At 38.5% G+C, this 13,627-nt stretch overlaps 1 protein-coding gene across 4 annotated transcripts in view; it reads left to right on the top strand.

Annotated features, from left to right (window-relative positions):
• Positions 1 to 13,488, top strand: part of TSC22D2 (TSC22 domain family member 2) — a 31,017-nt gene extending 17,529 nt beyond the window's left edge. Inside the window, exons 2-4 of one of the 4 annotated variants that reach the window (XM_082319281.1) lie at positions 1,790 to 1,861; positions 11,032 to 11,083; positions 11,886 to 13,488. In XM_082319281.1, the coding sequence (XP_082175407.1) occupies positions 1,790 to 1,861; positions 11,032 to 11,083; positions 11,886 to 12,146 (385 nt within the window). In that variant the 3' untranslated portion in view covers positions 12,147 to 13,488. The remainder of the gene's footprint in view (positions 1 to 1,789; positions 1,862 to 11,031; positions 11,084 to 11,885) is intronic. The other 3 variants (XM_082319283.1, XM_082319282.1, XM_082319284.1) reach the window with 3 other exon arrangements.
• The last annotated feature ends 139 nt before the right edge of the window (positions 13,489 to 13,627 follow it).

Below are 13,627 nucleotides of genomic sequence, written 5' to 3'. Positions count from 1 at the left end.
GTCACTTTCTGAGGAAGAGACTTTTTACATACTCCTCACAGACAACTGAATTAGAAAGAAGAACTTGGGCCTTGTCCTTCCCTTCAACAAAGGAATGCTCTCTTAATCTGCAGATGCCAATTGCTTTCTGTATGTTAAGTCCCTGTATCATTCAGATGTCCTTTAGCCATTGTGTTGCTCTTTCTATAATTAGTTGTATTTAGTTGTCACTCAAGTGTGCAATACTTCTTATGAAAACATAAGTAGTACCAACATAAGAGCATGATATTTATCAGCTTGATCAAGCTACCTTCTGTAGCAGGTTTTAAGCTAAATGCCAGACTCGCATGGAATTTTTTTTTTGAAGGGTAGAGTGGTGAAGGTGGGAGAAGGAGTGACAGACACTTCAAACAAGTGATTCCTGATCATTGCTGATGCACAAATATCGTTATCCTTGTGAGGGTTTTGGTATACACATGCCATGGGAATCAAATTACTTAAGAGTGTTTTGTTATGATGCTGTTTCTGTGATTTTTCATTTTGTTCTATGAGCTCAAGTATACAGTAATTGTACTTAAATGGAAATAATTAAATAACTTGAAGACAGTTTTAAGAAATATTCTTGCCATAAACTTAGAAAAAGGATGGGCACCTGTGCTGCTAAGATTGGTATAAACTTTTAATTTTAAAACTGACTTTAAAAGGAACTTGAACTAATATTAGCTTTTCTGAAGATTTTTCAGCTAAGCTGTTACATTCATCTCTAAGGCTGATATAGCTATACCAACGTAAGGATGAACTGCAGTATTGATAAAAGGAGTTTCTAAGCTTAAGTGTAATGCTCTGATACAGCTGCTAGCAGTAGAGAATTTTGACTTTGTGCTTCATCCCATATCTTGTAAGCAATAAGTGTTCAGATGAGTGTTTGGAGAATTAAGGTCTTCAAATTACACTCTTGGTATAGTTGCTATCCACGGGGCAAATGTGCGCTGAACGAGGAGGGTTGGGCTGTCCCAGGGGTTTGGCACTGGTGATGGAATTTGTGCCGTAGTGTCTGGTTTTCAGCAAGGTTACTGGAGCCTGTGCGGAAGGCTTGTGAGACCCAGGGTGGTGGCTAGAGCACTCTGATTTACCGCTTGGCAAAGCACCTCCGAACAGCGGCTGCCCTATTGCACATCAAGAAGGGGAAGCATGAGTTATAACAAAGTTAGTTATATTTTAGATACCACTTTTCAATTTTAACTTGATCTGATTTTCACTTGTAACTTAATCTGTCGCAGTTTGAATGTGGCATATTTAGCTCTGACTTATAGGTCCCCTTGGAGAATTCGTGTGTTTTGAATGTAAAGTAGGGTGCTAAGTAGACTAGAAATACTGGGTACGATTTGCAGAGACATTTTGTGAAATATGAAAAATGTGAAAGGTATCTTTTGAATTTAGGTATGTATAGCATCAGTGTGGTATACAGCTTACCTATACAAGATTGTCAGCATGACGTGAGATGTTTCATTAATGGCTTTACAGTCATCTTTTTACAGTAGTAACTTGAAATAGCATGAAAATCCATAAGGCTCAAGGATTACTTTTTCTTTTTGAATCAATATGTCCTTAATGGAAACCCATAGAAACAGTAAGGCCTTTCAGTCATTGCACTGTTGTTTAAGCATTCTGTGAAGTCTGTAAACTTTTGGACATACATTTAGCCTGTCTGGACAGCTAATTTACTTTGTAATGCAGATTGAATAAGAGAGTCAGTATTTTTATTACGTACCCATTTTCAATATGTCTGTCTGATTCTTGGATCTCATAGGAATCCGTCAACTGCGTTCTACCAAGCGTTCCATTTCAACAAGTTACGCGAGTCAAAGACCTTCTGGGATAGGTATGAATGCTTAAGTATGGAATGCATACGTGCTGAAGTATGCATGAACAGCTTTGCTCTATGCAAGTTTCTCGTCATTTTTGTTTGCACAGAACTGCTGCTTGTGTTTAGAACTTCATATTGGACTTCTGCAGCCTGAAGGTCTGAAAGCAGTCATGGAAGTGAAGTACTTGTACTGAAACTTAAAACAAAATGTCTAAAATATGACATGACATTTTTTTTCTTCCTCCTTCCATTATGCACATATCATACATAATGTGTAAGCTGAAAGAGTTTAATGCTACTCAGCTACTAGGTGACCTGCACTAAAATATTTACAGCTTCCTTTTCCAAAAAAAAAAAAGGAAACTTTTTGGCATTGTGGCTATTGAGTCCTGTATCAGTAAACAAGTTGTGAAAATGTTATATTTAAACACAATTCTGGTAAAGTTAAAATCTTTGGGTCTCAACACCAGGAAAGGATGCTTTCTGGCTTGCTTTCATTCTGCTTAAGTAAAGCTAGATGGGAAACAAACGTGAACCGTGACAAGGTAAGAGGACAAAGTTAGCATTGACCTCATGGCGAGAAACTGCAATGAAGTGCAACAAAGTCATATCTCTTATGGATATGACTTGTCAGAGATGCATTACTAATTCATCAGTATCTGCAAACTGTTTCTTTCCTGCACTTTAATGATTTTGAAGGTTTGGTTGTTTTTTTTTTTTTGATCAGCATTAAGTTGAAGTCCTAGTGATTCTGTGACTTCATGTCTTGTGATGCTCTGGCTTGACACAATACTTCTGCTTAGCAAGCTCTGTAGAAGCTATTGAAGTATTGATAACTATATTATCATTGTACTGGCTGTATTTGATTTGAGAGGCTTTTCACCTTGCAAAGCTTAACTGAATCCTTTAAAGTTTGCTTGGCAACAATTTGCATACTGTACAACACTGATGGTTAAAAGTAATGCTAATGCACCCTGCTCGTTTTTTTGCTGAAGTGCTAGCATTAGGCTAAGTTTCAAAAGCACATCTTCCTTTTCTAGAAGAAACTTGTACAAATTTGCATTTTTGCTTTAAGCTCTGGATGATGCCACTTTTTTGAATTTATGGGACAGAGTTGGTATTTAGGTTCCAAGGACTTCATTATTTAACTGAAATAAACTTCAGGGCCTTGAACACGAATTTGGTAGTTGGACCAAAAGCTCACTTTAAGGTCTAGCCTTCGTCTGTTTCTCTATTTTCATGTCTCAACTTGAAATAATTCTTAAGATGAGGAGGCTGGTTCAAAAAACCCTAAAATCAAATAATTAATGACTAAGATTGAGGCTTCACAAATCTGAGGTTTATGTACAATGTCTGAAGCAAGTACTAGAAGCATGGGATATAGGAAAACATTGAATTCAGGTAGAAGAATGTAAATGGCTTCCTTTAAAAATAGTCTTATGTCTTTGATGTTGAACACTTTGTGGTAAAAACAAGTATTTGTAAAAATATAGAAGCAAATTCATCAGGATTGGCGCAAGCTTTTAACTTCTAATCTGTTCAAATTCCAAAGTTTTTGACAGGGTTTAGGAGATTTTGCATTTATAACCCAGTTACTAGATTTTCTTAAGATCACATTATGTAGTTTTGCTTTACTAGATGACTGAAAAGGAAAAGCTGTCAACAATAAACTTCCAATGAAAACCTAATGGAGGGAACTTCAAGGGCATAGCCAGTAAAGCCAGCTCTGGGGAGCGCTTCACAGGGTAGGGGTAAGCTGGAGCTCAGCTGTACAGCTCTGCCAGCAGTGTGCGTCCCGGCGGCAGCGGGACAGAAGACTGACGGTGCCTTGGCAGCTCCACTCTGTGTAGGCAGGACGGCCTCTGATGCAGGTGGGGGTCTGTTGTCAGACTTGAGTAGTTTGATAACAAGTACAGTGGTTTGGGGCTTTTTTTGTGATCTGCGGTTTGTGAAAGAAATCTCTGCCGTGAAAATGATAAGCTCATCTAATTTCCTCAGAATCTCTTTGTTTCCCCATGCCAAAATGTGGAGGTTAACACACTGCAAAACATAAGGATCTTAAGCCTGCTGGCAGTAGACTCTTTAATTACATTTTGCAGCTCCTTTGGAAGTAGCTTGTGAACCTCAGAGGTTTGAGTTAGGAGACTTTAGTGTAAACCTGATAAAAAAAAAAAATCTTCCTGTGTAATTTCAGTATTTTTTCTGAACAAATACGGATTATTCTTCTATGAGCAGCCATCTCTTGGGACCATTTGAAGTCAGCAAAGCTAACCACATGCTATTGCAATAGACAGTAAAAGATTGCTAAATTGCTCCCGTAAAATAGAGACTTGCTTATTTTTCACTAACACACCGTGGCAGGGAAGAGTGCTGGTAACATTCAGACCATTTAAATACTAGTGAAATACTTGTTGTTACTGACACCTTTGCAGGAAGCCTGCAAATGTTTTTCTGCATAGTGTTCGCATAGGTGTTGCTAGGGGCACAAGTCTCATGGGTCTTTATTTTCAACTGGCGTGGTTACTGAGAGGATTAAGAAGGGGAATAGTGGCTTCTTGGCATATCCACATGAGTCTGGGTGACTGCTCTGCTGTGCCTGGATTGCCTTTGTATGGTAATAGCACCATAGGAGCTTTAGATGGGTTTGCCTAAAACAAAGCCATTGTTGGTATACTTGAATTTAAAGCAGTAGGATTTATGTTTCCATTGCATTTTTGTGTGAAGCATTAAACCTTCACAGTATAAATTCATGCATGAAATGTGGATTTGCTCCCCACATTAGCATCCTGATAAAGGTAGTCTCAGTGTTGCTGGCAAACATCTTTCTTCTTATGTAAATGTGATGAATGAGACAGCATCTCTTCATGTGATGGATTTTGCCAGACTTCCATTTCCCTATTCTGTGCCGTTCTGTTAAATGAGATGTTCCTCCTGGAGACAGGAGAAAGTCAAGAGTTACGCATCTCCCACTTTTTGATTGTAGCCTTATCTGGAGGTTCTTGAAGGGGTGAAACTCTTCTGATTTGAAATTAAAAGTCTAAAACTCCATGTGAAATTTAAAAAAAGTCTTAGGGCGACACTGACGTTTTATGTGACACACTGATCCAGTCAGTGTTGCGGTTAACATGTGCTTGCTTCTCGTGGAAGTGGTACGCAATATGACTGTCTTCATGCATAGGGAGGAGTGTTTGGTTCATTAGTGTAACTCAAAAACTTACCAAAACCGTGAAGGAGCCACATTTTTCTTTAATGTCAAAAAAAACCCCCACCAACAAATCCAAACCAATTCAACTCAAACAACATCTCCCCAGAAGTATTCTGTCTTTTATAGAGCTCATGCATTGCTTCTAAGATCTTCTATGTGTTGAATAACTGATCTTCAGAGTTTCATGTAAAACTGAAGAAAACGTAACTGTCCTATGGAAGCAGGTACTTCTCTGTTTGACGGGGGAGCTGAATAATGTGGAGCTTAAGTAGACTTGCAGGGAAAGCCAGGGACCTTCCATTAATCCTGAGGCTGTGAATTCACTGCCTCAAACTTTCTCACATGGCTTTGACAAAGAAAAATGATGAAAATCTGAAATACTTGCATACCCTTTCAAGGCTGGATAATCGATTGTGTTGGGAAGCTATCATTATAAAATCTCATAATTGGATGGAGGCTAAGTAAACATGCCTTAACTGTTTCAAGAATAGACAAGGTTTCTCTGGACAGACTAAATAGCTCAACTGGTAGAAAGACATGAAGAGTGGCTGGTTAAGTGACTACAGTAGCTCATAAATGAGTAAAGCAATGAGGGGAAAGAATAAAGACACTTAACTGTTTTAGTTTGTAGTTCACTTGCGAGCAAAACAAATGTGGGAACACTTCAAGGTACCTTACTGTTCCTTCCAGAAGGGTTGCTTGATATTTTGATTTAAAGCAGTAACAACGAAAGAGCTAAAAGAGCTAGGGGAGATCACTTGTCTGTCTGAGACTGCAGTATAGAACATCTTTTCCACTTTAACCTTAAAGCAATGTAGATCTATGCTTTAAAGGAAGAGTTGTCTATTATAGAGGCTATTGGACAAGACTCTTGCTAGCATCGGTGTACCCTTTTGTAGTCTGTTCTGCAGGCAGTCTTTTCCATTCTTGCAGGATTAGCAATGTTGAGTGATAGGTTTTATGTATCTGAAAGTGTGAGGTGAATAGTACAGTACCTCCTGACACAAAAATTTGAAAGAAATATCAAGAGCAAGAAAAAGCAAGAAAACTCATGCGTTCTGGCAGTCTTTTGGGGGATGACTTGCTGCTAAGAAATTCCTTGGGAAAGTAGTATGCAGATAATCAGTAATACAGCTGAATATAGAATATGTTTTTTGTTACTGACTAAAAAACCTGAAGCTTCAAAATTAGTTTACATCATGCAGTCAGTAGGATTTGCAGTCTCATTTAAATGTGAGACGCTATTACCTAATCTAGTACTTGACAGTGCCAAAGTAGGGCTGTTTATAACTCTCATTCCTAATGCATCCAATGTTGGCATAAAATACACACATTGCTGAGGACTGTAGAATCTCTAAGAACGAACCACTGTGTTCTTTTTTTTAAGCATACAGAGTGAATCAAGCTGCAAATGCCTTTATTTTGAAGTTTGATTCCTGGTCTTTCTACCTAGATTTCAAAGTTAATTTTGAAGTTGAGAACAAGTCTCTTAGAAGGATGATAGTTATATCTAAAGACATTAATGGTGAAAACACCAAGCTGAGTACAGTGGCACTTGTTGAATTCACCATTGAAATAGATCTTGATGCCTACAAATGTGAGGTGATGTTGAAGGTTACGTTTTCCTCCAGCCATTAACAAGTTAACATTAAGACATTAACCTTTTTTGCTGTCTTTTGATCCCCAATTTTTCCATTAGTCACTTATTTTATTTGCTTTCCCTTTCTTTGAACGGTGTTGTTCAAGTTTTTGAATAGCCTGTAGTAAGTAGGCTTTCTTGAACTCCAAAATTATGCTTTATAAAGAACACTTGTTTGAGCACTGAAAATACAGATATTATATCATGATGTTGTACGCTGGTATGTGTGTGCTAACAGGACCACTAAACACTTTTTAAAACAATATTATAGCTTGTTGATGATACTGAAACATCTTTCCAATAATATCTTACCATACTCTTGGGATACCATGTCTCCATAGGAGAAGTTTTTGCAGCAATGAAGTCAGAGTTATACCGAGGCTCTTAAGAATACGATGCATTATGGAAAGTGTGATTGCTGTATATTGTGTAACGTGCATTACAAATCAGACTTGCGCTTAGACTTACCAGTTCTCTTCCCATTTTCTTAACCTGTATGTGCGTGATTGTCCAAGACACTTCTCTCACTTTGTTTGCAAGACATTTGAAACAAAAAAAAAATTACAGTGCTATTCTTGAGTTGTAGGCATATAGGAGAAATACACAACATAAAGAATTCCGAGGTGCAAGCTGTAAGTATTTGATGAAACACTTTGTTCCCAATGCTGCATACCTGATTGCGAGCTATAGCTAAGCAGTCTTATTAGCAGTCAAAATCAAGTTTTCCCCTTGGTCTTTCAAGGTAAAATGTTAAAAAAATACATTTAAGCCACTAGGATTTTTTAAACAATCAAAATGAGAATTTCTCAGACTGAATAGGATTTTTCCTGTCTGGTGTGTAAGGTAGAAAAATGTTGGGTTTACCATCCATCTCTGGAAATGGCAAACTGTACTTGGTAATCTTTGTCATTGTTGCTGACTATAAATCTTGCCTTGTACTTGATGGGCTTCAGAGTGATCTTGGTATACCAATATAACCTCTTTTTGGTCAGATTTCCATAACCTTAACTTGGAGGTCCAAGTCAAATTGAATTGTTTTCTTAAATTACAGTGTGTATGTATGGTAGCTAGTTGGCTGCAAAAGCTCACTTGGGCGTAGGGGGGGAGAGTTTGCAGTTACAAAAAACAAACAAACAAAATGCGTAGTGCATCCCTTCCACCCACCCTATGTTACTTGATGTGGATTTTTATTTATTTATTACAGCTTTGACAATAATTGTCAGGCTTCTGTAGTTCCTGGGGCAATCAACTTGTCTAAAAGCATGGCATCGTAATTGGTTGTCTTTTTCTATGAGAGCTAAATAGTGTCTTTCCACTTCTCCCTCAAGAACTTGCAAGTCGAGGCGTTGAATATACAGTGGATGGTGCACTCACAGAATGTATCAAAGTGTTTCCAGTTATGACATCAAAAAAGACTTATTTAACATTTTTTTTTTTCCCTGGCCTTTTCATGAGGACTGGATTGTATCTATGAATTTCATTCTGCAGCCATGGGATAAAATATTTTTATGCAAACTGGGATTTGATATCAACAGCTAAGGATTTGAGAAAAATATAAAATCTTAAGATTTGGCAGCATATTTGGACTGTACCATAAGAATAGCTGGCACTGGAGTACTGTGCTTCTGAACGTCTCACAGGAGCTGTTTGTTGTGGGGAGCACTATAAAATGAATAAAGGATAGAATCGTATGGGAATTGTGCTAGCATAAAATCTAATTCTCATACGCTTTTAGAAAGTGAAATGAAATATCGTCATCAGGATAAAACCGCATCTGACTAATTGAAGGCGGCACTGTCAGCGTGGAGCTTCTCCTGGGATGGGTGGGTGGTGGGCTGCGTGGTCCTGGGCTCTGCCTGCTGGAGACGAGCAGGATGGATGCCGGGATTTGTGCAAGGAGCAGGTCTGGAATCCTGACTCGGTACTTCGATAATAGCGCAAGCTGCTCTGGGGTAACAACAATGTTGAAACGAATAAAAGTAGTGTATAAACTACTTATGGCTTTCAGCACTGTCTATTAGTATCACTTTAAGTGTAAAATATGGGTGGGAGAGTGATAGTTTCCCTGGCTGCGTTCAAATCACACTTATGGGGAGGGACAGTTGTTATACCCCCATTGTGAACACTGCCCTCATTTAAAAGGCAGACAAGAATTTGGAGCACAAGGTACAGCACGGGAAAGGTGCTTCTGCAGCATGCCACGCAGGTACCAGTGTTTCAGGCGATTAAGGGGAAGACTGCCTGTCTTCCACCTAAGAGGCTTTTTTATGGAGCTGATCGAATGCCTTAACTTTGAGTGGTGTCGTGGACTTTTTTTTTTTTTTTAAAATAACCGCACTGCAAAATAGTTGAAACAGGAATAGAAGAAAAAAGTCCCAATCTCAAATTTAACTAGAAAAGTATTGAGAAAAGGTGTATAGTTACGCTGTAAAGATGCCGAAGCAGATCCCACTACGAAGTGTGCTGTTTGCTTTAATTTTGCTCCTCTTGCTTTTATCTCTTCAGAGCTGCCTCACCTGACTTCTAGAGCGGTGTTCATGAAAGGCTGTGTCAGGGACATGGAGCAGTCTTGGGGATTTCGGGGACTCTTGAACACAGACATTTTTCACAGTTTCACATCAATCTGAAACACGTTAATTCAAGATGGAAAGGGATACTTAACCTTGTCATGAATTATAAGTACTTTTTATTCTGAGGAGGTTTACCACGAATATGGCTTGAAAGAGGCTTAGAAGACAGTAAGACACTGGCACGACTTTCTTGTGAAATGGGTGTTTAGCACTTTTGTTTTAGATTACAAGCTTTGTTCTGTTTAGAAATAGAGGCTGTTACTCCCTCAGTCTGAGAAGCTGATTCCCTCTACTTGTAAATGCTTGGTGCTAGGTACTGACAATTCTTGTGAGACTCGTTAAAATGGATTTCGCTAAATAGTGTCGTATTCTTTCAGTAGTTGAGCTTTGTTTCACGTATGTAACTAATACTGCTGAGTGTATTGCCAGTAGTAATTTTAAAAAGCCTTAAGTAGTTTCTTCTTAACACTTGGTTTCAGTGAGTGTTACGTATTTTCAAAGAGGCGAGTTTCCAAGCATGACTGCAAACCTTGCATTTTCCCCATATGTTAACTTTTTTAAAATGTAGCTGCACACTGCTGATAGCAACTTCCGTCACGGGGGAGCATTATCAGTAGTTATCACTGGCAGGACTGGTAAATAGTCCAAGAACTGCCGTCTGATGTCAGACACGGAGCTGTGGAGTAAAATCGGACCACTGAGACCTAGTATGGGAGGGCGGGCATGGAGGGCCCGGGACCGACGGGGGGTGTGTGTGGATGGAGCATTCTGTGGCTGCTGTGGGGGTGTTCCTCTGCTGTAGCTGGCGGTGCGGGGTGCCCTGTCTGACCTCCTGGGGAGAGCTACAGCCCCTCTCCAAACAGAGAGATCAGTCTGCGAGAGAACAGGGACACCCCCAGCCCTCCAAAATTCCGACTCCAGAGAGTTACAAGTGAGCGACTGGCTTGTGTTCCTGTATTGGGACTTGAAAACAGACCAAAAATATTAAGGCCTGTATTGCCATAACCTGGAATTTAAAGATGTAGTTCAGCATCTTGTTTCACACAGTAAACACATGTTCTTATAGTGCTGACTGAGATGTTTTGTTGGACTGTTCTGTACTAGCATGTCTTTGGAACAAGGCTGGCCCTAACTGCAACCAGCCGACTGCAGAGCATTTCTTACATGTTAAACGTGATCCAGTGAGAATTCATTGAAACCGAGTAAGTGCACTCGTGGAGTTCGGGGCTTTGGTTGTGTCTTACCCTTGTATTGACTACTGCCACGCAGTTGCAAAGCTGTAAATACAGTGCTGATCCAGGAACTTTTTAACTGGAAAGTAGTCTTCAAGTAAAGCCAGAGAACAAATATTATAACAGTTCTTTTCTTCAGTGCTTTATAAAAGCAATTTAGCAGAAATAAAAATATAGGCAAGGACCTCATGAATACCCCAGGAATGCCTGTTTTCCCCAGTGAAGAAAGCTGAAAAATGAGTCAAGGAATCAAAGCAGTTAATTTACTGTTTATTCTAATGCATTTTTCTGGTTATGGGTGTCATGAGCATCGTCTGAGGAATTATAAACTGAAGGAGCAGTGTCTCTTAAGAGCTCTAATTGTACTGGGCAATACAGTGTGGGGGGAAAACCCCCATGATTGTGTACTGAATTCTTGAATCTGAAGCTTCAGCCTTCCAGTGAAAGCATGTTCTAGGAGTCCTGCGGGTGCCAGTGGGTACATAGTTTTAATTGAATGATACAGTAATGCTCACAAAGTTTTCTCCTTATATTTGCAGTGCATCTGGTGCAAGTGTTGTTGCCATTGACAACAAAATAGAACAGGCAATGGTAAGTAAAAAATAAGTTATTTCTAACAGGATTTGTAGTTAGTCATTGAGCATAAGCTTCCAGCTGCATTGCGTTTCTGTGAGTCTATAGTATCCCTTCAGTCGGGTCGGGCTGAGACCATCATTTGAAAAAAGCATTTTCTGTATCAGCTATGGGATGACCACAAACCACGATTGCCTTTACTGTTGGCCCAGAAATGTTCTTAAATGAATTTTCCTGTGAATTTCTGAGAACAAGCTGATTGAACTTAAAGGGATGCTGAAAACAAATAGTGCATTTAAGTGTCTTACTTTAGCGAAGTTCATCACTACTTTTTCTTAATTGTCACTTATGCTATGCTATCCTTGATGTTTTGTTCAGCTTCAGTTACATCTGTTTGATTTTTTTTTTTTGCTTCTGCTAATTTAAAGGCTTTCTTATTTCTTGGTTCTTGTACACCTCAGTGCTTGGGATTGTCTAACACAGACTCCTACCTCCAGGTCAAAGCGTCAGAGCTGATGCTTTCATTCTGAGTAGTCAGAACATAATTCTAGGCCTTGTCTTCAGTGTAACGGAGGTGACTAAACTTAATGCTGAATGCTGGAAACAAAGCTTTTGATGTAAGGGCCACTTTACACTGAATAAAAGGGCTGGGTTATTTGCTTTTGAAGGCTAATTCACTAATATATTTTTAGTGACGAGTGCTTTAGTTTTCCAGGCTTACCACTTACTTCAGTGAAAGCAGTAAAATAGTAAATCCTGGGGTTGGAGTGGAATGAAACTGTTCTTTCACTTGGTGTAACTGTTAACTTGTTCTTCACAGGATCTAGTGAAAAGCCATTTGATGTATGCAGTAAGAGAAGAAGTGGAAGTCCTGAAGGAACAAATAAAAGAATTAGTTGAAAGAAACTCTTTACTTGAACGAGAAAACGCACTGTTAAAATCTCTTTCAAACAATGATCAGTTATCCCAACTTTCAACCCAACAGGCCAATCCTAGTAGCACTTCACAAGCGCAAACAGTGATAGCACAGCCTCCGCAGCCAACGCAACCTCCACAGCAGCCGAATGTCTCCTCAGCGTAAAGCTTTCTTGCCTCCTTTGAAAACAGAAACCTGAGAGCAGTCTGTCCTTGTGTGCCACTGATGTTCTTTCCACTTTATATGAAAGCGAGTAGCCATGCTTCTGTTGTGTGTTTGGCCTTTTCAGTATTAGACAATCATTCTACAAGAGCTGTCCCTCACTGGTATATCATGAAGTGCAGTTGGTGTCCGTTATGTCATCGGTGCACAAGGGAAGTCGTAGAAGGAGTTATTAATGCAAAGAATGCATTTGCTTGGTGTGCAGGAGTGAGGTCTTTAAGAGCTTTGGTGGCTCTCCAAGGTTTCCATTTCCCGTGGATTACTTTGAGCCTTGCTATCTGGTAAGAAGTAACAATTCATCTTAAGAGCCACTGTTCTTTCAATATAAGTAACATTTGCCTACATTAGTTTCATTTATTTGTTTTATTTATTACAGGGCTGCTATTTTCATAATGTACATGAACAATGTCACAGAACTTTTTTAATTTTTTTTTTTAATAAATGTATGTATCGTAAAATGATAGATGGGATTGCGTTTAATAGATAAAATGTTTAGGCAATAATTGAACAAAAGAATCCTGGCATATTTCTAACACTAATGGCAATTTACCTTTGGTATTTATTTACGGTAGTAAAGATCCAGCTTGAATGTAAATTTTGTATAGAGTGTAAGTATGAAGACCATAGTGCATCTGTACAGGTAGTCACCAGTTATTGTGATATAATAAATAATTGATGGGCTATTTTGATGAAGAAAACTTTGCTCATTTCTGTTTCTACTTTCTAATAGAGAGAAATTGCCATGATTCCTCTGCTTTTTGACATTTCGTATAATTTTTTTTTTTTGGGTGGGAATAAAAAGCTGTGAAATTGTTCAACCTACTTTGTAACCAAAGAAGCAAAGCTGTGTAATTGAGTTTTTTTTTTTGTTTTATAATGCACATTCTTTATGTATTTTTATTTAGTGTTTTCTCATTCACAACTTTCTTTGCTGTCTAGCATGATCTGCATGACCTATAATCTTTGAACCACTTTCGTACCTCATGTTTTTATCCAGCACTCTTATTGTAATATGTAATAGTCTGTGAACAATGTCAAATAAAAAAGGAAGAACAGCTGGTGTTGGTGGAGCTGAGCTAGTGTGCTATGCACTAGTTGTTTAAAAAAAAAAAAAAATTAATGAAGTGAGCCATCTTTTGTTCATTTAAAATGGTGTTTTGAATTTCGTATGCAGAAAACGTTTTGTTACATTGCAGATTTTAATGTATTTAATAAATGCAACATGCAGATTAAGTGCAGTGTATACTGAGTATTTAAATTAAAAATGTACATTTCATAAATACAGTTTCAAGAGAGACCATCATTTGTGTAAACGAACGCAGTGTGTCAAATTGATGTATAAATATATATATATTTTAACACATTTTCTGAAACTAAACTGCAGTTTTGTTGAATTTTTTTGGGCTGTAGATGTTGTTACAGTG

Source organism: Platalea leucorodia (genome assembly GCF_965183815.1).
Source record: "Platalea leucorodia genome assembly, chromosome: 8".
In the NCBI taxonomy this organism is placed as follows: domain Eukaryota; kingdom Metazoa; phylum Chordata; class Aves; order Pelecaniformes; family Threskiornithidae; genus Platalea; species Platalea leucorodia.
The sequence above is the reverse complement of the archived record's forward strand: the minus strand, read 5'-3'. Positions and strand labels throughout refer to the sequence as shown.